Source organism: Ascaphus truei, chromosome 10 (genome assembly GCF_040206685.1).
Source record: "Ascaphus truei isolate aAscTru1 chromosome 10, aAscTru1.hap1, whole genome shotgun sequence".
Lineage (NCBI taxonomy): Eukaryota > Metazoa > Chordata > Amphibia > Anura > Ascaphidae > Ascaphus > Ascaphus truei.
The window spans coordinates 40,401,955-40,429,815 of record NC_134492.1 but is presented as its reverse complement, the minus strand read 5'-3'; the positions used below and the strand labels follow the sequence as shown (position 1 = coordinate 40,429,815).

General features: G+C 41.1%; 1 protein-coding gene and 1 pseudogene across 2 annotated transcripts; both read right to left on the bottom strand.

Moving 5' to 3' along the window:
* The window catches only part of LOC142503881 (dimethylaniline monooxygenase [N-oxide-forming] 2-like), a 42,105-nt pseudogene extending 20,958 nt beyond the window's left edge, over window positions 1-21,147 (bottom strand).
* On the bottom strand, window positions 7,418-27,153 carry LOC142503880 (dimethylaniline monooxygenase [N-oxide-forming] 2-like). 2 transcript variants are annotated; one of them, XM_075616762.1, is made up of 8 exons: window positions 26,729-27,153; window positions 15,188-15,376; window positions 14,795-14,957; window positions 14,088-14,230; window positions 13,128-13,327; window positions 9,850-10,199; window positions 8,988-9,060; window positions 7,418-8,568 (listed from the first exon to the last, which is right to left on the bottom strand). In XM_075616762.1, the coding sequence occupies exons 2-8, from the start codon at window positions 15,371-15,373 to the stop codon at window positions 8,217-8,219; spliced, it is 1,467 nt and encodes a 488-aa protein (XP_075472877.1). In that variant the 5' UTR covers window positions 15,374-15,376; window positions 26,729-27,153; the 3' UTR covers window positions 7,418-8,216. The 2 variants fall into 2 exon arrangements, with proteins under 2 accessions (XP_075472877.1, XP_075472876.1); XM_075616761.1 differs by lacking the exon at window positions 26,729-27,153 and adding an exon at window positions 21,016-21,147.
* Between the last annotated feature and the right edge of the window lie 708 nt (window positions 27,154-27,861).

The following is a 27,861-nucleotide window of genomic DNA, read 5'->3' as shown; positions in this document are numbered from 1 at the left end:
TATGTGGGTGTGGGTGTGGGTATGGGTGTTGGGGCGAGGGGGAGTGGGGTTGTATTTATGTTTTGCACTCTCATTTTTTTTTTTTTTTAAATGGGGATAAGTGCTATTAGCTGTCTTTTGTTAATAGCACTTTTACCCATTCCTGTTGTTGGTACAGGGGGTGGGTGAAGGTGGTAGTTACCCCAGGATGGGTGTTTAGGCATTGCGGGAGGGTAGCATGAGGGGTTAACCCCTTCATAACCTTAGCGGTTGTCACCACTAAGGTAATGAAAGGGTTAAGTTCTACTGCCACCCTTCCTCAAGGCCTAAACACCCACCCTGGGGCAACTACAAGCTTCACCTACCCCCTGTACCAATAACTATGCAGTGTCTGCTATTTAACCCTTTCATTACCTTAGCGGTTAGCCGCTAAGGTAATGAAACTGGCTGCAATTTTTTTTTACTGCACAGGATTGATGCTGGAGGCCGGAAGGGATCCAGGGGTCCCCACAATTTTCCAGGGGACTCCGGGGGTCCCTGCATGTCTCTGAGGGTCCCAGGGGGGTCCCTGCCGGCCTCCAGTATCAATCATGAGCAGCAAAAATATAATAAAAGGCTTTTATGCATCTTGCAATACCTTTAGCCTTTAGCTGGCGACTGTCACGCTGCGCTCACCACAAACAGGACGGAAGACCGCGGGGCTGAGGTGGGGATGGATAGGCACCGACCCACAACCACGCAGTCCTGTCCGGAATGCGTAGTCCAAGTCGTACCGCGTCGTAGGGTTGGAGAGGTCAGGGTAGTCAGGGTACTTGCCGTATTCCAGGGTTGGAGAGTCCGGGTAGGTAGAGTTCCATAGCCAAGGTCCAGGGTAATAGAAGGTAGAGTAGTCGAGGAACGAAGCCGGGGTCAAAGCGCTGGAGAGTGTAGAAATCCAAGGAACAGGCAGGGTCAAACAGGACAGACAAAGTTCAAGACAAAACTAGACAGCAGCGGTGAGCACAATGCATAAACAGGAGTTTATGCTCAGCAATGAAAGGTAGACAGAAGCAGGTATATAAGTGGGAAGGATCCAATTACCTTGCAGGGGTGTGCTCTGGTCCTCCAATGGTGTCAGAGAGACACTAATCCAAAACAGCCTGTAATCAGGTTTTCCTAATGATAGGCCTGGTTGCCGAGCAACCCGCGCGCGTGCGCGATGCGCATCGTGGCGTGATGACGTCACGCGGCCTAGTCTCCGAGTTTCCGTCTGTGGGAGGCTCCAGTAGTTCCTTCAAGTTCTCCTGCCCCCCGGTTGCTGAGCAACCCGCGCGCATGCGCGATGCGCGTCGCGGAGCGCCGACATCACGCTGCTGTGCCTGCACTGCCCTGGCAGTGCGTGGGCGCATGACTCTGCCCCGTGGTGCATCCCCGGATCGGTCTCTGCGCGGAGTAGTGGTAAGTGTGACAGCGACACAATATTGCAAGATATTAAAGTTCGATAAGCTTATCACTGCTTAGTGCAGTGATTCCCAACCCTGGGGCTCCTTGAAGCAGTCTCAGGGGTTCCTCCTACGGACGACACCCCCCCCCCCCCAGGGATGGGATTTTTTGGTATGTATTTTGTAGGGTGGATTGAGTGAGAGTGGGGTAATTGACGGAAGGTAGGAGCGAGTGAGAGAAGAGAGGGGGGCAGGAGGGAGTGAGGAAAAGAGGGAGTAAGAGTGAGATGCAAGGGATAAATACATGTGAAGTGGGAGGGGGGGAGAGTTAGTAAGATGGATGGGAGAGAAAAACATGGGTAGAGGGTGGGAAATAGAGGTGGCTCGTGAGGTGAGACATTTTGTGACTGACCCCTGTCGAACCTAATATGTGTCAGCCAGATAGGGGTTACCCGAGATTTTTCAAAATACTTCAAGGGTTCCTCCAAACAAAAAAGGTTGGGAATCTCTGACTTAGTGAATAGCAGTTACTGGGGAAAAAAGTGATTTGGGGCTTTTTTTGGCTTGTCAGATTACTTTTTTTGCTCAGAGTGTTAAAGATAGTTAAAGAAAGACTTTATAGCACAATATTACACTGTTATCACTGTTTAATGAATAGTAAAGCGGGCAATATCGCACTAGAAGGGCATTTATAGTACAACAAACCACTTATCACAGTTTAGTGATTAGGCCCCATATTTTCCTTACTTTTCTCTTTTAGTGCTTAAGACAGTGCTCTGTTATATGCTGTTTCTACATTAGAAATCTTGTGTCCCTTCATAAAAAATGTTTCTTTCAACTTGACGGACTAATGAAGTCTTCAGTTTTGGATCAATTCCTCCTCACCCCCTGGAATTGTCCAAATGGTATAGTGAATATCCAGCACGGGTGATGGGTGCTCTTAGCTTCAAAATACTTATTGCAACCTCTTAATAAAAAGTTTTAGTCTGAATCTGCAAAGCTTCTGGAAATGTAAAGGATCAAATATAAGAATGCAATACTCTGTTTATCAAATGTATAAGTCATATAAAGATTATACGCATCGTTGTTCATACATTTTAGGAAAGACATTAGATCTGAAGTGCCACCTTTCCAGATAATAAGAATATCATCTATAAAACTGTTGAAAAAGATCATATGTTTGGAGTTAGTGTTATTGCTCCAAATAAACTGATCCTTCAAGAATCCCATCATCAGATTCACATAACTAGGTGCACAAAAGTTGTAAGAAAAACAAAAGCTGTATGGTGCTCCAACATAAATCAATGGCCATGTAAGCCCATGATAGAATAAGTACTGTACGTTATATCCTTGAAGTATCCCACATGTATGAAATGATAACAACACCAACATCCACTGTAAATTCGATTAGCTGGATAGAGTTCCACTTCTTGAATAGTGAGAACTCTCACTGGCTAGTGTCCAGGCATAAAGACTATGGATAAATAGGTGTAAATAACTCACATATGCTGGGTCTTGGGTGAGATATACCTCCACGGGCGTGTGCTTCCGGTACTCCGCAGGATCCAAGCGAGCAGGTAAGGAGAATTGGAGCACTACTTAGAACAGTAGAAAAAGCTGCAGGAGAGTGGGTACCATAATAAAATCATTTAATGGATCAGTGCATAGCAGTAAAACGAGCCCAAGGGCTCCCACCAACGCGTTTCGAGCTACAAGCTCTTTCTCAAGGGGCATACCGATTGCTACAACCCAGGTACCTGAAATACTTTCATTTTCCCGCCATTCGCCGCCCTCCATCCGTCGCCAGGACACGTCACACGTGACTCGCCATGCGCGGCATGGAGTGGTGACATCAGCGTGTCCACGGTAGTATATTGATAAAATAAAAACTTTATTAACACTTAAACTAAACACAATCACTAAAACGAAAACTTTATTACTAAACCGAAACCTGGCCTTGATCTTGATCTGAACTAAAAACAAAAAAGACAAATAAGGAAAATATATGAAGTATATGTATGATTAAAACAAAACGAAAGAAATATATTAAAAATGAAAAATAAACATTAAACAAACATTTTACATTTCATTTATTCAGAGAGGCATCTTGTAGATGAACAATCGGACCCAAGCTCTTTAAACGGAAAGGGGAAAAGAAAGAAAAAGGGGGGACATAAACGTATGTGTACCAAAAAGCTATAAAAAAATCTATAAAAAGATGTGTATATATATATATATATATATATATATATATATATATATATATACATATATACACATGTGTACATACCTATCCCAAACACATAATAAAGAACATAGGGTCACAATTGTTCAGATCATATCTATGCAGCTAATGCACAAGAGAAATTGAGAATGAAAATTAGATGTAAGAAGATATATTAAAGATGTTAAGTGACATAATTTAATCAACATTCAAAAAATATATCATCTGGTTGTCTCAATATCACCTTCTCCTTTCCTACTTTATGATAATTAATTTGTATCCCCTTATATATAGCTATAACAATTGACGAGATCAATAATAACCATGGAGAAAAAGATATTGAAGATCAGGCTGCTTACTGTATTTCCTGAGAATGAGACATATACCAACAAAAGCTATATGGGCTAATACAAAGTTGATATTCAAAACCAAAGACATGTAACCTTTATTAAAGATAAGTGTATTGAGTCAGTTTAATTCAATCCCTAAAACACTGAGGGAGAACGCATCTTTAAGATAGTATTACAGTTTCACCATTATCACTCTCAGCCGGAGGACGGTCCCTAGGGACCAAAACATTGGCACCCCACAGTTACCTTTTGATTTGTATTTTTTCATTAAATATGCTAATTATTTTATTAGGTATGCTATCTGATTCAATAATTTTTGTTTGATTTTGATAACCCACACAACCTTATAACCTTGAGTTATATAGTGACCCATCCCAGGATTCTTCTAAGTGTCTACATTCAAAAAATAGAAGGTGTGTCTGGGTGTATTACTGTTTAGTTGCAGTAATTACATGAGAAAATAGTGGTGCGCAGTGGTCCATAGTTACTTTGGCACCCACTGCTCTTTGTTTTATGTAGAAACTTTACCTAAACATAAACAAAATGCATTAAATTAATGATTTTCTAAAAGTAGACAATGTATTTCTTTTAATGGTGTATAACATAGCTCATTCAGAGAAACTTTGGATTGCTATACTGCATTGCGAAGTTTGAAAAACTATTCCTTCTTTTTATGCATATTAATTGGTGAGGTCTCATGACCAAATATGCATATCCTACCAACATCAATTTAAAATTCAACTTTTGATATGCTGTATAGTCTGCTAATGTACACCACATTACAGGGAGTCCTCGTTATCCAACGTTTCACTTTGCAACGAATGGCATATCCAACGCTTTACAATGCCTCCCTACGGGCCGTTTTTGATGCCGGAATGCGTTATCCAGCGCTCACCGCCACTGATTAACATTGGACTCACTTTATAACGGTTTCATTATCCAACGCTACTTCCAGAACAAATTTCGTTGCATAACTGAGGACTGCCTATACTGACACAGAAATCACGGCTTAAAAATGTTATTACAAAATTAAAAAATTATAATGGCCCCCTGCAGTATGTAACAACTACCCATGGCAGTGAAAATGGGATTCCTGGCAATATGTTGTCGTGGGGAAAGACAAAATGCCCATATGTGCCATGTATTGGGTGTTGGGGTATTTTTTATGCTATAGAAGTGCTTTGACGTGGCTAGTGTATCAACATCTGAAAGTGTAAATGTATTTGAAAACATATCAAAACCACTGGTTTCAACAAAGATTCTACAAATATTTTAGGAGTAAACACATACCCATGCCTAACTAGCTTGTGGTGTATACCCTCAGAAAAGATATACTTTTATGGTGGTATTTTTATGCTATGGAGTAGTTTTGCTTTGCCAATAATGGTGTGCAACTTTCCTGTTCAGCCATGAAAACTTCAGGTGTGAAGAGCCTCATCGTCATCATTTATTTTTTGGAGTAAAACACACCTCCACTTAAGGGTTATCACAATACTTCACAGTTAAACAAATTCAAAATTATATACAATTGTTTTGTTAGACAGGAAAAGCCAGAAGGAAGAGGTAACTCTTACACCGAGCCCGAAACGGTGGTAAGGTAGATATACACCGGGGCTCTGGTGGTAGTGACAAAAACAGAAAGGCCCAGCGCAACATATAAAATGACACAAATACAGTACAATACTTCAGTGCTAATCTGCTCATGAGTAAGGGTCATTTAGTTAAACCCTTTGGCCAAAGCGTTATAAGCCTACAGCCACTTCACGGCATGACCATCTACAGATCCTAACACTACCTGGCACAATTCTCATGCACCTCTCTTCTGCTGGAGGGAGAACGACCGCACTGGGTCTGTGATACATGGGAACATGATAAAAACTGCTAATTGGAAAGGATGGGGGGGAGAGCTTTAAACCCTAGGGTGGAGGAGCCACACCTCCAAACAACAACAGTTGCAATAACCCAAAAAGCTCCAGAATCCCAAAACCCACCCTCACATCATATATACAGCATATGTATTGGTGTCAAAAAGCGGTGCGATTGAGCGTGGCAAAATATACAAACAAAAACAGAACGGCCAGCGCATCATACAAAGTGACACAACATAGAGTACAATACTTCATGGTGGTAGTGAGGTGCAGACCTCTGAAGCTGCACATGAGAGGGTCCGCCCGCCACCCAGCATATGGTGCAGAGCCCTCCGCATGGAGAGGCGTACCCCATTACTGTGGGGGCTCTTTATGCCAAAATAGTCTGTAAAGCTATACATATCTGGTATTAGTGTGCTCAGTGGAATGAGGGTGATGAAATATAGCAATCTTTTCCATGATTACACTGAACTTGTGGGAAGACTTTTGATGAAAACATCAAAAGTTAGTGTAAATTTCTGAGAAAAATGTAAAGACCACCGTTTAACAAAAATTCCCGGCCTGCATTTCCTGTTGTGGAAACGTGCTAACCATGTCTAAATTCCTTTACATATATTTGGGTTCATTCAGAAAATGTATTTTTTTTTGTATTGTATTTTTTTTATTGAAAGCCTTGCATTACTTATATTTGTGGACTATTGTTAAGATCATAAATGGTCAATATTTATTTGGTCATAACAGATTATGTTCCATTTACAGGTTGGTGTGACTCCTCTTTTTATTTTATATAAAGCTAAACTATTAAACTTTGGTGAAAACATTGTTTGAATGTAACATTTCTTTATCTGCAATACATTTCTTTCCTAGAACTTGTACAACAAATAAAATAAGTTCAATGAATAGTTAGTAATTAACAGCAACTCCTGCGACCGCGTTACCACGGCCCCGCCACCGTCGACTTTCATCTCCTCCGTCCCCCCAATACCCAGTCTTTGTGTTTGTTATTGTCCCCTTTCCCTATATGGTTCTCCACTCTCTGGGTCATGGTTACTAGTCTGGATCTGTTTGCCTCTTGTTTGTGTATATTGTCTTTGCATAAAGTCTATTAGTGCTCTTGCCTTTCGGGTGCTATAGTTGTTTAGGGATATCCTACATAGGTGTTGTGCAGTATATGCGTGTTCAGGTTTCCCTGAGATCTTTATTATAGTCTAACTGGTGGATCTCTTCTTAGCATCCATGAAGCGAACCAAGTGGTGTGCTGGAAGTTTTCCTGCACTCGCTGTTTGATTTCCTGGGATAGTGTGTCAATGAATCTTTCCCAAGTTTTAAAGGTGTTTGCTTCCTTCTGTCAGTAGTCGCTTCTACCCTATCAAAATTGAATAAGTTAAATATTTTTCCTTTTCATAGATCTGTTGAGGAGGAGTGGTGTATCCATTGCTGGAAGATGAAAATGTCTTTATGGGGGGTATTTTTATGCTAGAGTGAACAGTAAACCAATACATATCTAGTATCCGTTTAATAAGGGGACACAGAATAATACTTAGATATCTGGACAATATTGAGAAACATAGTAGATTGCTTTAATTTGCCTTACATTTATTACATAATATCTTGGTCACATTATATACAATCTACCCAAGACAGATACCAATAAAATGGTTAACTTGTGTTGGGGAAAAATATTTTTAAAAAAAACATAAAAAACAAAAAACACACTAGGAAGACAATATACAGGAATCATACATGTACATTTGAAAATGTTTGTGACCATGCATGCGGCGAACACCCTTGGCACTGAATGGGTTAAAATATATCATTGCCATCAGTTTAGTGGGGAGAAGTTATTGAAAATCTCCCAGCTGCAAAACTGGTACAAAAATAATGCATAAGATTAATGAAAGAAGACAATCCAATTGGTTTCAATTGGAATGATTTTCTTGATGCCAAGCAGATTAGAGAGTTTTCTGGGGCTCCAGATTAGATCTCAATATGATTGTTTGATCTGCAACTTTATTGATATTAAATAGCACTTACTGAGAACTCAGGAAATTATTATTGTCATTTTTCATTATGATTCCCATACGATTCATTATTAACATGGATGTGGTTAAATATTTTATTAAAATACAATACATTTTTAAAAAAATCATTTTAAATCAAACTGCTGATTTAAATGTTATGTTTTTTAATCTCTCCAAGTAACGTCCAGACTTTAATTTAATTGTTGTGCACCACCATTTTTCTTCATCTTGTTTGCTGATTGTTTCTCCGGCAGGAGCACACGCATCAGGAAGACATTCATCATGCAGTGGTAACTATTTTAAACAAGTCTAACAAGACACATGATGCTTTCATATCATCATAAAAAATATTCTTATGAGATGCACCAGGAACCAAAGCAAATGGCTGTCGCCAAAGTGCAAATGCCCAAGAGTCGGAGTAAGTTTGACCCAGATTCTGAAGGTTTATGTAGAACACGGGTTCTGATTGTGTTCAAGGTGCGGTCCCACTGGGTCTGGATTGCTTCCCTGGCTTCAGGCCATTTACCAGGCCCCGTCAGGCGATACTGGTAAGGAGTGCAAGGGCCAAAAAAGACCTGCAAAGCCAGCTTGGGGTCTGTGAATAAGAGACGCAGCATGTTGGGGCGGATACCAATCTCCATGGAGACATCATTCATGTAATCAATAAGATGTGTCTGCAGAGAAAGACCTCTGCCCACCCCGAACCTGAACAAAGGAAAAGGAGGGCTGGTTACTTACAGGCATAACAGAAAAAATATTGGTTAGGCCAAGTCCTATTCTGCAAATTATTAAAGACATGGCAGTGTTCCTTCTTAAGATGTCCATTTGGCAACAATTTTTATTACAAAGTGATAAAGCATAAATACTTGTGTTAAGTACTAATCTCTACTCTTTAGATATTAAATATACTGTAAATCTCTTCCAGTGTCTCTGTATAGAATATAAGTATATATAGTCATAAAAGGCAAAAACTTAAGCTTTTACAGGCATATTTTAAATTAATGTTCTATAAGAAAACAGTATTAGAAGTTAAGGCTGAACTTTTTTTTAACTAGTTTTAACTTGCAAAGCAATATGGCTGATTTAACGCTTAAATTCAAATTGGTTTCATCTCTGTCTCATACCACTTGTTCTGTTTTTCCTTGCTTTTCTCATTATAAGCTTCCATCCTTCTCCTTGGAGGTAAGTGAGCCACACCTGAAGAAAAAAACAAAAAAAAACATTCAGTATGATAGAATGGACATTGACTACAAGTCTAAACTACTTGGCCAACCCCATCGGCACATTTTCTCATCGGTGGTGAAATCTCAGACCCTTTTAGATTATGTATTCTGAGCGGCAAATTTAACACTGTAGAAAAACATTCTAATTCTGAGTTAACAAAAAATAGTGGCATAAAGAAAGACCATTCGAGGGCAAGTATCTGAAGATTATATATCACTGGATGGTCATTAGTAGATCCAGGTTTCCTTCCTGGGTGGAAGTCAGAAGTCTATCGGGGGGTTTTCAGTAAACTGCTGTAGTACTGATTAGGGCACGAGCACTTGTTTTGAAATGTTACATGAGGAATGCTTACATGATGCAATTGGAGGATTTACTTAAAAATCACCCATGAATTCAGGCCCAATTCATGTACCAATTTCAATGAGTTTCCAGACTTTTTATGAGTCAGTGAAGGTTATTTAAAAAAAGTCTCACAGATACAAAATTGGGAAAACAAAGTTCAAAAAGACTGCACCAGATTTATGAAAGGAAATAATTCCATTTGTTTTCTTTGATATGGTGCTGTCTTTTTCACTGGTTTTGCAGTTGGGAGACTTCTCTAAACAGACCCTAGTAACATATTTAAGTTTGCTCTGGTGTTAGTCCTGTCTTCTTAAGTAAATTACCGAACATCTACAAAACACATTTCTTGCTGTTGCCATGGACATCCCGCTTGATTTTTGGTACAGTCCACTTAATTCTACTTCCTTCTTACTCACTTACCTTTAAAGATTCTGGTAGCCCAACGAGCCTGCAGCTCTGTGGTTGGCATGAGGGCTCCAAGCGGTTGGACGAGTCCCAAGAAAGCCAGTGTTGGCTTCTCTAGGTGCGTGGGAAAGATATATTTATATAGAGAGACATTGTTGTCATCAATTGTGATGATAGAGTCCTCAAGGAAAGGGAAGTCGAAACTATACCCTGTAGCAAAGATAATCTCATCCAAGTTTTCAATCACTGTTCCATCATTAAAGATGGCGGACGTTTCAGTGAATGCTTCAATATTGGGCTTCACCTTCACTGTTCCATACAGGATTTGGCTGGGTAGATAATCATTCAGAATAGGATGTTTTAACCTGTAGAGGGGAATAGTTAATTTGTATGGTTGTCAATACACTGGGAAACTACATCACTGTGCTGGAGCAGATTGGAGTCCCATTCTTTGGAAAGGAGCTGAACTGCTTTCGAGCACTGTAAAGTGGTTTCACTGCACGTTGCATAAAAGGCCCCTCTCTCCCCTGCACAGTTGCTGTATCTTTTTTCATCCTGTTGTCTTCGGCATGCATCCATAAAAATGAAATCTCTGTATTCCAGGGCATATGAGCCAGGGAGGTTTACGTTGGAATGGGACCTCGTCCAAGGGAAGTTATACTTTTTAGGGTAGGGGATTAATTTAAGGGGATTTAGTGGTTATGGTAGTAGGGTAGGGTGTTTCAGGGTAAGGCAGTTACATTAGTGGCGAAGTGGCCGGTGGCAACAGCTCCCGGCAGTGGGGTGAGTCAAGCGCCGGCGATCATTTGGTCACGGCAAAATGGCCGCGTCCAAATGTCATACACCGCGTCACTTTCTTGTGCCGAGAATTTGTAATGTTGCCTAAGAATCGATTAAAAGCAATACAATATATTTAATGAAAGTAGAAATAATTCTCAAGCAGTTCATAGAGATGTGGGCTTCTATGATTATACAAACAATCAACCTAAACTATCTCTATCAGCCATGTTACTGCATGGTAATAATGAGCAGGCTAGATGCTCCTGACTAATGCACCATAGAATAAGGAAAGAACATTGTCCAGATAGCCTTTCTCCCTAAAAGAAGAGACACAAGCTGGTCTCAGTAGTGTTATACATATAAAACCATTTCATCCTTCACTGTTATAAATGTTATCATTGTATGCTACATGGGGGAAGGGGGATCCACAGCACATGGAGACATCTGTGCACATCGGATATATGCTAATCTATTCATTTAAATATAAATGTGCATATCCATCTCAGCATCTCTCTCAGGTATGTGAAAAAACAGAAAGTGAATCCCTGCGCTTCTCCCATTGGGCCAACAGTAAACAAGGAAATAAATAAATATACATAGTGAAACCCAAGTCTGTAAGACGAAGGAGATTTGGTTACATCCTTTGATCAAATAATGACAAGCCTGCAAACTAACATCAAGGTAAGTCTCAATAGCAGGTCCCTATGCTAAATCCATACAAATGTTCTGTGAAATATACCCTGAGGGGGTTAATAAGATAAACATAAGCTTATGTAATTTAGTGCAGTTAAAACCTGGTATATACCAGTAAAGATATACATTTATTGTTAGCCCAATGGGAGAAGCGCAGGAATTCACGGTCTGTTTTTTTCACACATGTATGGCCAATCTTTACACCAGCAGCATGCTCCTTACATGGAGAAGTGCGGTGAATATATATATTTGTTTTACATTTTCTGTTGGGCCGAATCAAATCCCTAGCAGCACGCTTCCAGTGGGCACCACTATTAGGGTGTGATTAATGCATTTAGCCAATCCCCCTGTAACTGCTTATTGAGCAGCTTGTGGGAGGTTAGTCCCTCCTTTCGAGGTATATAATCTCCCAGTAAGGTGCCTGCAAATTCACTTTTCACTTTACTTGCATACATGCAAGTAGCTTTACAGGTATATTACAGTTTAACTGCAGTAAATTACATAAGCTTATGCTTAGTTTATTAACCCTGTGACAAGGTGATAGTGTGAAACAGGTGCAGAAACAATACTAGTGATCACCAATCTATAAGTGAATAATAAAGACTTATAATAATCAAGTGCGTGAATTAGTTGACCAATAATAGTGCAAAAACGTGTATATAAGGTTGTAATCCCTGCTCAAACCCTCTAGAAGGGACTGTCTTCACTGGCCCCGATGATCGATATATGTTCTCACAACCCAGGGGGAGCATAAAGGGAAAAAAACAACAGAAAAAACACAAACTAAGTGCAGACTGTAGGTTAATTGTTAGCAATGTGCAGTGAAACTTGGCTCTTGTGTGCAGCCTACTCACAAGATAGCAGTAAGTTTAGGGCAGTGACAGGATCTTTGGAATCTGTAATGTTGTACAGGTGAAGTCTGGATGCCTCTCACGTTCATCAGGTGGATGGGAACATGGAAGAGTAAAAAGAAATCTCCATGGTGCAGATCAATATAAAAAGGAGGGGGACTGACAGCAGCGAGGTGATTGAGCCTGCCTTCCAACGGATGTAAACGGGAGTGCGGCGAGCGCGCCTGTCCCTGGAGGTGACTCCAACATCACCATAGCGTGGAGTGGACAAGCAGCTGCGGTGCGGTGAGCGGTGGCCACATCCTGACACTCCTGAGTCACTTGTTATAGTGCTAAATGCTTGTTTTTGATTGTGTTATTGTAAGTGCGCATTTTTAAACTACATTATAAAGTAATCCTTTTTATATTGATCTGCACCATGGAGATTTCTTTTTACTCTTCCATGTTCCCAACCACCTGATGAACGTGAGAGGCATCCAGACTTCACCTGTACAACATTATAGATTCCAAAGATCCTGTCACTGCCCTAAACTTACTGCTATCTTGTGAGTAGGCTGCACACAAGAGCCAAGTTTCACTGCACATTGCTAACAATTAACCTACAGTCTGCACTTAGTTTGTGTTTTTTCTGTTTTTTTTCCTTTATGCTCCCCCTGGGTTGTGAGAACATAGTTTATTAACCCTGTCAGGGTATATTTCACAGAACATTTGTATGCATTTAGCATCTCCATGAATAACCAATACTTTTACTAGGAGTTTGAAATATGTTACCTTTCACAAACATATAGCAAGTATTTATTTTTTTTAGTATACATGCAGGTCTCGTCGTATGTCTGACTAAGAAATACTCTAAATATTTGTGTTCCTCACAGCAACAGATACCTTTTGAAAATACCCAACCATGCAGCAATTCACCAACCACTTTTCATATCCCATTAAAAGATGTTTTTGACACCTAATACCAACTACCTGTTCTTAGGTTCCAAGCCGTAGTTTGCATGGTTAAACCAGCTACTCATCATCCTCTCACTTAGCTTAGCTGCAAGTCCAGCTGGCAGCATGTTCTTGATCCAGGTATGCCATCGGGTTGACAGTACCATATCTATAGGGAAGCCACCGTGGGAAATGCGACTTAGTACCCAGGAGCCCTGTCTGGTGCTAAGAAAGACCTAAGAAATAGAACAATGAAAAAAGTTACATCCATTTGTAAAGACAAAAAGTGTGGGAATCCCAATAAAACATGGATTTCTGTCTATCAACAAATCATTAGGTCTAGAGATGTCTTCAAATGTGTTTTGCACATTTTTTTTCTTGGGTTTGTGCTTAAATTTTACGGGTTTTTTTTTTTTTGGAAATTTTTATGCGAGTTCGCTTTGCGGGAAATTTCACCATTTCTCGCCAGAAAAATCGCAGTACATAAAGGGCCACATGATTTTGCACATTAAATGTAATGTTTGGCAAATTTTTGGCAACGCTTGCCATTTTTTGCTCCAAAAAAAAAAAAAACCTGGAAATTGTGTCCGATTTGTGAACTTCGCAGCACAACCTTTGCACATCTGATCAGGTCTATCTTTTTTTTAATTAAATAATGCCAAGCATCAGTATGTAGTTTTGTGCGTGCAGCATGTTACAGTACTTATATATTATTATTTTAATAATGTATACATTAATATAAAACAAAAACATGTATGTTATGAACAAAAATAAATACAACAAAAACAAAAAAAAACCTGTTTCTATTTATTATTCTTAGTGTTGCAGTATGCCGTTTACCCTTAGGTTATGCAGATTAATTTGTAGATTTTAGGACTCAGTTTCCGAACTGAAAGAGTCAATATATGAAAACAAAAATTCCACCATTTGTACAGTAGGTTCAAGTGTGTAGTGCCCTCAAAACCTACTAGACACCTCTTGCAAGACTGACATTACCTGTTTAGCTGCAGGACTGATCTCCACACAAATATCACCTGCCGAGTTTCCGGTCCCCACTACCAGCACTGTCTTCCCTTGATAATCTTCAGGAGTCTTATAAAACCGGCTGTGCTTGTACCGGCCTTTAAAAAGTTCTAGACCTATCAAGAAAGTTAACACTTGTGGAAAACATCGGTGAAGTACTGTATGGCTTTTCCCACTTCATACATTTTATTTTACTATTTGTTAAATCAAGTTTCTTACATTTGCATAACAAAACATGCCTGTAAATAGTTAATGAGAACTCAAATGATGGTAAACTAATGGTTTCATTTAGATGTTTGGCCATGCTTTGTAAGTCGGGGTAAGGACCTAAAAGAGGCCCATCTGAGGGAAGTTACTTAGGAGGGCTGGGACGTGGATTTTAGGGATCAATTGTGACCATGCAGGTAAGGGGGCAGATTTATGGGTGCCAGAAAGGGGTGTCAAAGGTTTTATGTCTACAATAGTATATTTTATACAGTAACTCGTTACTAAATTGATCATCTGTTCTATGTCAATCCTCCCCAAGTTGCTAATGTGAAAACAGGGACAAAATAGCTTGATATTGATACAGAGAGATCCGTGTTCAAAATATGCAGCGTCAATTTGCCCATCCAATTGGGTAGAACCTGGAGTCAAATCAGAATAAGTGTGGGTTTAGTACTTCTATGTACAGAGCTCACCTGGGAAAGAATTTAGAGGCAAGTAAGGTTCATGATAATGGCCATTGCAAACTAAGATGGCATCAAAGGTGGCCACCTTCTTTTTCCCGCTCTTCTCCGTTACGACATCCCATTGGCCTGTTGTAGAGAAATCTGTGCGTCTCCTCACGCTGCAAACCTCAGTCTGTGCAGAGTTGTTAGATAGTAGTACACATTAGTAAAATACCGAGTCATCGATATTGTAGTACCTGAGTTTCCATACAACACCAGTCTCTCCTTATGTATTACAAGATCTATGAAGGTCTCATATTTATCGAATACAGTGGGATTTATCAATCAAAAATTTCCATCTGTAAAATGGGACAAACAGTGCAAAAATTCCCAGCATTGAAGGAGTTTACACACTTGTCTCACCTGGAACTGAATGTATTTGAAGAGTTTGAAGTGTTCTGAGTAGAGATGGAGATATTCTAAGACCTTTGAGTGATGCAGATATATCGGGAAGTCCTCTGGCATAGGGAAGTCACTATAACACATCATTTCCTTGGAAGTGTTGGTGACCACAGAGCGGTATATACTGGCTCTCCCTTCTTCCACCATTTCCTGCAGGAATGATATGCATACATTGTGTATGGACAGTAGTGGTGCCATATCATAATTTGTTTGGGGAGGGGCTAACAAATATAAGGATATGGGGAATATGTAGTGTTTAATTTATGGCAATTAACCAATACTTTACTGTAGAACATGTGCACAAAATTGCACTGGGAAATGTGTATGACCGAGGTACCGGTAAGAGCACCCGACATCACATCCCAATGAATTTAAGAATATTGCTGCCCTGCATAATTTACAGAATATTTGGGGGAGGCAGATAGGGTTGTAAGCTGTAGACCCATCTACCAAGCTGGAAAAAAAACAAAAAACAAAGAGCAATTAAGTTGGGAAAGATGCTGCTCCTGAAACAAAGACTTTCCAATCGAATACAGAAATATCCAAAGAACAAGTGAGTTCACCATGGTACAGTATATACAAACATAGTGTAATATGTACAAATACTGTATATTAAAATTGGAAGATATACAATACAGTCCCACTCAGAACGCTACAGATGTAATTAGGCCCTCGGTTATTTCAAAAGGCTTTCCCAAAACATTATAAGGTCTTCAAAGAAGATGTGTCATGATCAGGGTTGATCGGACAACTGGAGGATCTTTGAATCACAGACAGAACAGGGAGGTTTAACAAGCTAGAGTTTATTTAGCTGGAGCCAACAGGAAAAAAAAATACATATAAGCACAACGATACAGTACCGACACAAGAGGCCAACTGGAATATCTAATATGACTAGGTTCAGGGTGCTGCCGTAGCTAGCTTATCTCCTGGAGTACTCTTGGTACCGGAACAAGTGTTTTTTTCCCACGATTAGGCACTGTCCAGAAAAGGACTTGCTGGCTCACGTTCAGGTAGTAGCACATATGTATGCATGTAACCTGATCACATGGGACGCAAGTCTGAGCAAAGGTCCTTTGATTAAGTAAAGCAAGAGATAAGATAAGATAAGTTGTGATTTATTTACAGAATGAACACACAGCTTAGTTTATAAAAAAAACACTTGAAATACACTTACTGGGACAGGGTAAAATGAAATCTTCTATTCCTGGAACAAAATCTTTAGAAATATAGTCTCTAGGCACAATTTCCCAGGAGCGGGAGTTGTGCAGAAACAGACCCGAAAACAGTCTTTGGATAGTGGCGCCTCTCGCAACCACGGTTTCTCCGCCAGAGCCGCTTAATTCGTTCTACCGCCGTATAATTGGTTCTGGATTCCTTAGTTCTTACGAACTCTTGACTTGGGTTACGATGTTGTAAAGTTTAAAATCCAGGTTAGATGAATCCGACTCCCGATCGGCTGCAGGGATTCTTATGCAGTAAAAAACCCTATCTGGGCCCTCTGCAGGCAGTCTCGTTCGTGGGAATAATATTCCCACCTATCCCAGAGTTGCCCATACTTGGCAAAACCTGGCAGAGGGCTTCTTAGTTTGCTAAGGGCATACGCGAACCTCGCACCTTTGCCGCTTAGCATACCAGACCCAGCTCCCTTAACTGGCGACATTTTGTCTGAGCCATTTGCCCGGACATTTACTAAGATGGCGATACTTTAATTTCCCCTCCCAGCTTCAAACTTTAGTCTGCAAAATCTTTTCAGATACGGACTTTCCAGACACTGTGGGACCAAACCAGCGGGATGTCTTAGAAGTCCGTGTTACATATGCATTGCTCACCTCACATGAATTTATACACTTCAAAAGTACAGTAATTTACAACTTAAGGGTTTTCCTCTGTTCCGGACATCTGAAAGATAATCCCCTTATGCCTACAATGTTGGAACAATTAAAATAGAAGGGGGGGGGGGGGAAACTTTCATTCATCAATTTTTATATTTTTTAAAAATAAATAAATAAACCTTTATAAAAATTGCGTTATAAACTTTTCATGATTTTACCCAACCAGTGCTCACAGCAAATCTCAAACGCGTATGCATACAGTACAAGTATGGGAACACTTTACAAGCATCCAGAACCTAATTCAGGCCTGGTATAGCGTTGCTTTCGGGGGCAGACTGGAGAAGTGTGGGGACAAAGGGAAAATCTGGGAGAACAACCAGAGCAGAATTAAAGTGTGTTTCAAACAGTGTTATTCCTCACACGTCTGAACACATTTGAACATAAAAGTAGAATACATTGCAATCGTCTGCAAGTGAAATACCGCATGGGACTGCGAAGCCTTCGAGGAACACACTGTGTGAGTGCGGTGGGCAAAGGAGAAGTCCGGGGGACCAACAGGGACAGACTTACAAGTGGTTTCAAAACATGTTTCTCATGCGGCCCAATTTTTTTTTTGTATTAAAAAATAAATTAAAAAAAACCTTGGCACCCAGGCATAAGGAACGTATTAGGCAGAGGGTTGCATTACCTGTCTGGGGGACACCGGGCAGGTATGGGACATATAGAGCAAGAAACTGGGGCAGTATAAAACAGTTTTTAAACTATTTTCTGGGGTGGCCGGGCAACTTTCTTCCAGAGAGAAAGAGACTTTGTGCCCAGCCAACACAGATGCATTTTAATGAATTTCAGGATAGAAAGGAGAACAAACATAGTATTTTAGTATTCTTTATCATAATATACAAAATAATATCAGAATACACTAAAAAAAAAATTGTTGCGTTCTATTGGCCGAACTAGTAGCAAGCGGCACTTAAGGCTGCGGCAATGGGTGAATGAGTGTGTGCTGGCACTTGAGCTCAGTGCTCATTTTGCTTTCGGGATTTGTGGCCAGCCAGTTGCACGTGTCGGGGGGCACAGCCATGACGTCACAGAGCTGGTTCGCCCACATTGGGCGAACCGATGACGTGATGCGCCCGCCCAATCAAATTGATTTGTCTCGCCAAGCACCGGAGTGCCATGCGCTCATGGGCACGTACACGGTGGACAAACACATTGTAGCAATGTGTTTGATCGCGCTGAGCACGAGCTCTCAGCATCACCCTGGCCGCAGCCTTAGGAAGGTTCATAGGTGGTTTGGCCAAGTATTGATATTTAGCGCCTACAGTTTAGCAGTCCCCTTAACTGTGCACCAGTAGCACCTTTCACTATTTAACTGTAGTCCCCCTGCTATTTTCCCTAGCCTGACACACAAGTCCTGGTAATAGCAGGCAGTGTTAGAGTTAGGCTACTGTTATGTAGTCATGGCAGCTTCTGGCAGTGTTAAGGGTAAGCCGAGAAATATGGGTGTTCACTTTATCCGATTCAACACCAGCACAACAATGACTATGACCAAAACTATGTCCACCTCTTCGTGCCCCTCCACATCTACTTTCAAAATGTTTCTTCAAACCACTACAACTGGTATTACTATTAGACATGTTATGATTTGGTATCTTCACTTCATGTATGCTTGTTCTATACCAGGCTTGCTGTTAGCAAACCTAGGGTCAGACAGGCGCAGATGATCTGCTACTATATACTAGACCTACTTGCCTGGCACTGTAAAAATGTCAGCAGCCCAGTCCTCTCGTCATTACCCACTCCTCCTCCATCCCCACCCGAGTACCCAGCAAGAGATGGACGAATCCGCCCAAATCCATTTCCCGGATTTCCGCTGATTGGATTTTGGGGGCAACAATTTCACGGTGTTAAATCCGCAAACTAATTCGGGCTGTTCCAGTACGCATGGATTCATCAAAAAAACACCGTTGGATACAACCCGTGGATGGATTTGTGAAATCCAATCAACGGATTCTGCAATCCATTGCCGGATTCTTAAGAATCCACCAATGGATTGCTGAATCTGTGGAGTGTATTGGTAATTAAAAATCCGCAAAACATGAAATCGCCCTTTTTTCAGATTGATCCGCTGAGCTCAAATTCGCCAAAATAAAAATCACCCATCTCTACACTCAGCCAGTCACCCACTCCACCAGCTGATATCAAATAATTGTAGTTTATAATTGTACTATTAGTTGTAGTGACAAATAAAAAGATATATAATTCTATACATGTTTAGTTTCTATTCTGGATCCAGGGTCATGTCTGGGGTATGAATGAACCCAGCTAGCTTCAACTCAGCCCCCTTTCCAAAGCACACCAAGTCCTGTTATATTTTCTTCACTTTATTAGGAAAGGAGCAGTATATACAGGCACTTGTGGATGTAATGGTGTTGTGAGAGTGCTTCTCTATAGGTGCTTCGTAATTAAGGGCAGGTGAAAAGAATTGGCCTTGCCATAGGGGTGTAACATAAATGTACTCACTCTGCCAATGTCTGGAAGTAAAGACAGTGGGTACTGCTTTTGACACAGGGAAAGGGGTCAGGCTAAACTAAGTGTCAGCAGGGACAGGGGGGGAATGGGAAAGCCCATTAACATGGAGGACTGGAGATGTTGCCAGGGCAACCAGGGGTGTGACAGACTGGAAGGAAAAAAGGCAACATAATGTATCCATTCCATCTGCACTGGGAGTGAAACTGCAAGGAAAGTAATATCCAAATACAGCTAGCAGGCAGAACTGCCAAGGAAAGGGGGGGAGGGTGAAACAGAGAAGGCTGAAATTGGTATTTCTGTTCCATGACAGTTTCATTTGTATTACGTCACATGGTTTATATGGTCAGATAAACTAACTTGTTCGGCCAACTATCTCAAGTTGTCAAGTAGTTGACAGTCATTACATTTTCATTTTTTGGTTGAACGATAAATGTAGGGGATGCATGGAAGTTATCTCCAGCATTGATTCTGGAAGTGTGACAAATGCTAGACCTCCTCCTTAGCGCTTAAATTTAGTACAGTAAATCCACGTGACACTGAGAAATCCGAGGGATAAACACACATATATACCCCCTGCTACAAATATATGTATACTGTGGACAATATAGAATGTAATTGCTCCACCTATCACATTGTGCGATAATGCATAAGAGACACTGTTCCTGATCTGCCTGGCAACACATGACATGAGATATGGGATTGGATAAGAAGAAAACCAGATAGAATCTGGAGACCAACGGTCAGTCTGAGACAGAGATAAGTAGTAACAGTCTGAGAGGCACACAGAGAGACAGCCCAGGTGAAAGTGAGAGGCTTAAGAGACAGACACTCAGGAGGTTTGTAAGAGACTGCTAGCCAAGGAGAGAGAAAGTGAGAGGCAGCAGCAGCAGCAGAAATACATTCCCTGTAGACAAAGAAAGAGGAGAAGAGCCAACAGTGAGAGATACATATACTTGCCAGGCTATTAAAAGGCAACCAGATGACACACAGAATGGGTGACCCTTTCCTGCCACTTTCGAGTATCCTGTGAGCATACACACACACAAACAAATGTTTGACCAATAACAGGACTGCAACGCGATGACACGCCATTTTCATCCAAGACCTCCAACACAGTGCTGGCAATAATATTGCCCCAAGTTATTTCAACATTGGACACTGGGACTAATATAAGTGACCATGTATAGCTGTATAGTGTTAAGTATAGAGTGTTTTCTTTCAGTGTAAGATGCACCAGGTTAAGGTTGTGTACACACACACACACACACACACACACGTTTCCTCTGGCTTTATTCATGATGTCCAATTATGGGGTATTGTGAAAGGACGGACTCAGGCCCCTCCATAGCACATATAGACTGTGGAAATATAAGGGTTACACAGTGTCAAGAAGTAGCATGGATAATTATCCTGGGTACTCACAGTGAACTTCCAGAGTCCCCCAATGTCATTGCTCCTCTCAAAACATGTGGGTTCCAGACCCTCCTCCAGGCAGCATTTGATAGCCGTCAGTCCACTGCACCCAGCACCAATTACAGCCACTCTCTTAGTCATGATGGACTGAAACATTAGCATTGTACAATAATAGACATTTCAGAATGTAGTAAAAGTAGCTCCTTCTGCTACAGATGAGATGTCTGCACCACAAAAGAGGCTACAAATCAGCTGAAAGAACAGGTAACAGCACCGGAAAATAAACACACCTGACAGAAGCTCTCAATGGAATACTCCTCTGCTAGGGGTGGTGCGGAGTGCAAGTAACTTAGTAATTTCTTAGTCAAAAATAGTTATGGGGTACCTATTTAATTCCTGCAAGGCCTCATATCACTCACCTTATTTGATTCAATGTTATATTATTAATGAAGCTAAACAGTGATCACAATTATATTCAGTGCACCATAATTTATTTTCCTCTACGTGAAAAGACATGACATATCCCTCAAATATAATTCTGTTTAGGCGCCTGTGAAGCGAAATCCAGCACTGTTCTTAAGCAAGACTGCACATATTACAGCGCTCCTCCCTTTAGGAGTGTGCTGCTGGTAAAAGGATTGGCCTTACAGTACATATATGGAAACAAAAGAACAGATCCTGCACTCCTACCAATTTGGGCTAAAATATACTAGTGATGTTTGCATCTAGAACCCAAGTCTGTGTAACACAGGAGTAGACTGTTTAGCAGGTACCTACACTGAATATATGCCATTTCTTATTGTCCTATGGACTAAACTTTGTGAAATATGTGAAAATGCCCTGAAGGGATTAAATAAATTAAGCCTATGCTTTTGTGATTTAGTGCAATTAAAAGCTGTCCAAAGCGTGTATCAGAGTTCCCTTGTTATAAAGGTTAACTGTGGGTGCACAAATTCCATAGTGAGAAATATTAAAACTTACACACATGCCTTCTTTCTGTCAGCCATAAACACTCACCTGCTCTTCAGTGGAGGGTGATGTGTGGACTGTGGACAGACACTGAGGTGTATTATATCTTTATGCTTATTGGAGAATTGGTAGGGGCTCTGTCCTGAAGGGAGGAGCCACACACCTCCAAGGATCTGCTTTGTAAAGCAGAAACTAGGTGAGCCAATAACCTACCCCTATGATGCTATGTATCAGTAACACTATAATGTAATGCCCTCATGGAGTATGCAAGGAAAAGAATTGGCCTAATAATTGTGGAAGACTTTAGGAGTGTGCTGCTGGTAAAAGGATTGGCCTTACATATATGGAAAACAAAGAACAGTTCCTGCGCTCGTACCAAGGTAAAGGTAGGCTCTGTTTAGCAGGTACCTACACTGAATATTTTAATTGCACTAAATTACAAAAGCATAAGCTTCATTTATTTAACCCCTTCCGGGCCTTTTCACATATTTCACAAAGTTTAGTCCATAGGACAATAAGAGAGTGCATATATTCAGTGTAGGTACCTGCTAAACGGAGTTTACCTTGACGCGGTTGACGGCTTGAATCATATTTTGAGCAAACGATGCAACCAAATGAATCCTGTGTTACACAGACTTAGGTTCTAAATGTAAAACATGTCACTAGTATATTTTAGCACTAAGAAATAAGAAAGAGCGCACAGAGAAACAAACTTAATAAAAATAATTTATATTTAATGTAAAAAAATATATGCAATTAGCACTTACAATTTAGTTAAAAAAAACCATCTGATCTCCCCACAACCGGAGCTCTGATGTTAAACTCAGCTACGTCCCAATAGATGGTGTGCAGGAAACACCGGAAGAAGCCACTGTCAGGCTGTCAGCTGTCGGGCATAACCGCAGGAGGAGTGATTTCCACAACGCGCCTAGACGCGATCCTCTCCTGCTACGCGGCATTCATTTCTCCACACTGACCAGCTACATCAGCATCTCCTGCACTAAGCAGTAATGGAGACATCAGTGGAGATACTAGCAGCAAGAGGGGGAATCCGAATCATATGCCTAGTATTGCACAATGTACAGGCATTTTGATTCATACCCTTGCCAGACCTGCCACTCTGCGTTTATATTTTTATAATTGCAGAGTGAATAACTACACTAAGATTTATCTCCCAACTAACCAAACTTCCAGGTATTATCTGTGGGGATATGTTTAGACTGCAGAGTCAGTCAGTGTCTAGAAGAGCAACCTAAGGGCAATCAGAATCACCTGCCTAGTATGACACAATGTACAGATACGTTGATTCATACCCCTGCCAGATCTGCCATTCTGTATTCATATTTACATAAATACAGAGCCAGCAGCCACAATAAGGTCTATTTCTTTATTAACCAAGTTTCCAGGAATTAATTGTGGGGACATCTCAAGACTGCAGAGTTAGGTAGTGTCCAGCCAATCAACCAGGGGGAATCAGAATCACCTGCCTAGTACTGCATATGTTGATAGGTTGATTCATACCCTTGCCAGACCTGCCACTCTGGTTTCATGTGTATATAATTTGGTAGACTGCAGAGACAGTCCGTATAAAGTTGCTCATATCAACAACTATTACTACCTGGTCAATAGAAGGAAAATAAGTCACATGTCAAGTGGGTATATTCTAATTGTATTTGGCAATAAGCTATAGTTTGGTTCTCCAATAAACAGAATGAACTGTGAATAGCTTCTGCCAAGCACCATTCTCAAGCTCTGCTGTTTAAAAACCCATGAAGTCAGGGGAAGGAGAATGACCTGCCTACTATTGCACCGTACAGGCGGTCTGATTCATACCCTCGCACCAACTATTTATCTCTAATAGGGTCTTCTGCAATCATAGATCTATTGGATTAACTATCTACAACATTATATCCAAGTCAACAGAGATCTCTCTGGGCAACCAAGACTGCAATATCAGTTCTAATTAGCCTTTGTGAGCTTCCAATCAGAGAGCATTGAGAGAAAACAATTGTCAAGTGATTACTTCAATAAGCCAGATACTAATTGGCAACTTAATATCTGTTTAGAAGACTCTAGTTTGTAAGTGTTTCCAAAAAAGTACACTATGCTAATAGAAAGAAAGTAGCAACTGCTATTAATAATTCTTTTTGAGATACTAGTGCAGGGGTGCGCAAGCTTTTCCCCGTGCGCACCCCTGCCTGCTCTCCTCGACGTCTCACATCCCCTCTACTCAACCCTGGCGTCAAATGACCCGCTGGGTCATGTTGCCATGGTAACGTGACGTCACGTGACCCCGCTGCATCATTTGACGCCAGGTTAGCAGGACAACGCGTCACGGGAAGGTAAGTGTATTATAGAGGCCTCGCGCGGCCCCCCGGCATTTAAATGTCTGAGGGGGGGGATGGTGGGACCTCTATAACTGCCGCGCCCCCCCCCAGGAAATCTAGCGCCCTCCAGTTTGCACACTGCTGTACTACTGGACCATTAAGCCAGAGGAGCGCAATCTTTTCCCCCTGCACCCACCTGCCGGCTGTCCTCCTCTCTACACTCCCTACAGGTTGAGCAAGTTTTTCTGTATTTTTGTCCACTATACAGCAAACCCACAGACACATGGGGGCAGGGCTATAGTTGGAAAAGAGTCCCGGTACTTGTTATGAAGTGCCGCAAGCAGCTGACGCCCCCTGATGAAGCGTTAGAACAACGCAAAACAGGTAGAGGCAAGGAGTTTACACGCACCGTGACGTTGGACGCTCGAGACCATGATGACCGATGCCTGAAGTCCACACTCCCTATGAGGATGCCGAGATCAGCTGTTTTGCTACTTGCTGCTTGCGGCACTTCATAACAAGTACCGGGACTCTTTTCCAACTATAGCCCTGCCCCTGTGTGTGTGGGTTTGCTGTATACCATTCATTGGGACGTAGCTGAGTTTACCATCAGAGCTCTGGTTGTGGAGAGATCGGATTATTTTTTTACTAAATTGTAAGTGCTAATTGCATATATTTGTTACATAAAGTATAAATTATTTTTATTAAATTTGTTTCTCTGTGAGCTCTTTCTTGTTTCTTAATGTTTGTATTGGCCCCCTTGATCGCGGGAGAGTGATGAGCTGCAGGAGTGCCAAGCATAAGGGCTACTAGGGGATCTGGTGGTCAGCGCACACCTAACACCTTTAACTAGTATATTTTAGCCCAATTTGGTAGGAGCGCAGGAATTGTTCTTTTGTTTTACTGATCTTAAGCAGCGACGTGGCTACTATTTGCAGAAGGAAGGCTCACAGCAGTGAGTACAAGCAGCCCAAACACATCGGCCCTATGTATCAAAGGGCAGCATCATTATTTTGTTGCTACCCGCGACAGACCGCGTCTATGTATTAATCTTCTATGTGCCATTTCCCGCAACATCTGCGCCTGTCTGCGATAACATGAGGGTTTGATGGAGCAAGTGGGAGGAGTTAAGGGGGTCACATTTGCATATTGGCGCGGGTCTGTTTACCAAGGGATGTGCGGCTTGGGCAATTGTTCCTGATGGTTTTCAGCATTGGTTTTCTCCGTCACCTTAAAGCTGCAGTTCCAGAAATATCGTGTGTGTGTGTGTGTGTGTGTGTGTGTGTGTGTGTGTGTGTGTGTGTGTGTGTGTGTGTGTTAAATCAGTTCTGTACTATGAGAAAATACTTGTAGCATTTTTAAAAAAAAACATTTAAAAACATTTTTAATGTATTCTAATGTAACAAGCATTTTTGTTCCTATAGCAATCATTTACAAAGTCAGATCCCCTTCCTTTTCTAAACCAGACTCTTACACACCCCTTTTTGAGCACAGCCCTCTCTAGCAGTGAACAAATTGTATCTAGTGACTGCCTGGTCACATGATCTTCCCCACAGAATTTTGCCTCCTGGGTCCTATTCTGCAGCATTTAGTGAATCCCCGAGCCGAATCTTCGCCGATCGATCAGCAACTTAGCTAATCACTTGTCAGTGTGTAGATTGTATTGGTGCACACATTGCATGGATTTTTTCTTTTTGTAACCGGCAGCTTGAACTGCAGCTTTAAGGGAAGCGTAACTCTTTTTTCTAGCACAGCATGCTCCAAATTCTGAAGCAGTAGAAACACACGTCATAAATCTGTCACATTTCAGACAACAAAAAAATGCAAAAAAAATTTACACAACTGTGTCAGCGTATACGCAGCTTTTGATACACAGAGCCCTTCATCCTCACACGTACTGAACCTGGGGAACACAAAGCAACTAACACATGGATCCCCAGGAACTGTAATTGAGAAGCAGGGTGGACAGGAAGAATATGCAGCCTATTTAGAAACGCACAACAAGATCATTCTACAAAAGCAAAGTTAAGTGTGCTTTGATGCACAGTTGTGTTACTTTTAAGGCAGCTTGTATAAGAACCTTGTTATTCATTTGACACGGTTTGTTAACAAGGAAGGTTTACCCCACCTGAACTAAGAAAGCAGGAATATAATGGACTCCATGGCAATGTGCACGTAACACCTCTAATTTAAAATATATATATATTTATATATAAATATAATTTTGTGGCTCCTCCTATTGACACTTCCTGAATTGCAAACTGATGCCCAAGTACCTTGCTACACTGACATTAAGAGATGCAGATGAAAATGCCTTTCCTATATTGAGTCACAGAATTGCATACACAGGGATCCCAATCATCTCTGCACATAGCTGTTGCTGTGGTTTGGAGTAGCAGAACAACAAACACAGAGAAACCACTCACCTTCTGACCCTTCTGTAACTTCACCTACTAGCTGTACAGATGCACATACAGTGACTCGCAGCACAAGGTTTTCAATGAGTGAGGAAGATGATAATCTGAATATTGTAAAATGTTAATGGATCAAAAGGAGAGGGAGCGGCTCAGTGAGTAAAGACACTGACTGGCACTGAGAGTTTGAAGAATGGGAGCCTGGTTCAATTCCTGGTGTTGGCTCCTTGTGACCTTGGGCAAGTCACTTTATCTCCTTGTGCCTCAGGCACCAAAACCATAGATTGTAAGCTCTACAGGACAGGGAGCTGGGCCTGCAAAATGTCACTGTAAAGCGCTACGTAAAACTAGCAGCTCTATACAAGAACATGCTATTATTATTATCAAATGCTCTTAAATAGTACTATCTTGCATCTCTTTTTTTTTTTTTTGCCAGTCTCTGCTTGTCTTCTGATGTTCTCTCCAACAACCCGGGTTTATATGTACAAAGTGCACAGACTTTACATGTTAATTAGTAATCTCTCTGGCACTGTCTGTGCAACAATATAAAAGCCATTCAGGCCAATACACCCTTTGCTGCACGTAGGCTCAATATTAAGAATTGCAAGTTTGCCTCTCTCTCTCTTAGGTCCTTACTCAATATGCTGTGAAGCCATCCTCCCTGTGCTGGAGACTTTAGTCCCCCTGAGATTTGGGGGCTCCGAACCACACATGACAATTTAATCGAAAAATTCTATTTTTATTCTTTTATCAGTGAGCCTACACTGAAGTCTACAGCATGGCTTATAATACAAATCAGTGGGACTGACTCCATATCAGTGAGATTCTTGGAAACGTAATGATAATTTATGTGTCTTGTCTCATTTACTAAAGGAATTAAACTCTTCTCCAGCTAAGGCAGCTTAACAACATACTGAATAAAGGCCTGAGTCTCTCTATGGGTTTATGACAGTTTTGGTGTGGGTGACCTTTAGGCAAAGTTGTCCCTGCTCGCAAATATAAAAATTTAAAAAGTACTGAAAATATTATAATTCGGGACATCCACACTAGAGGAATGTGCATTTGCTTTTTTATTGGATTTTGCATATATAACCCTAATTTGTTGATTGTTTTTGGACCTATGAAAAACCCATCAGGCCCACGCA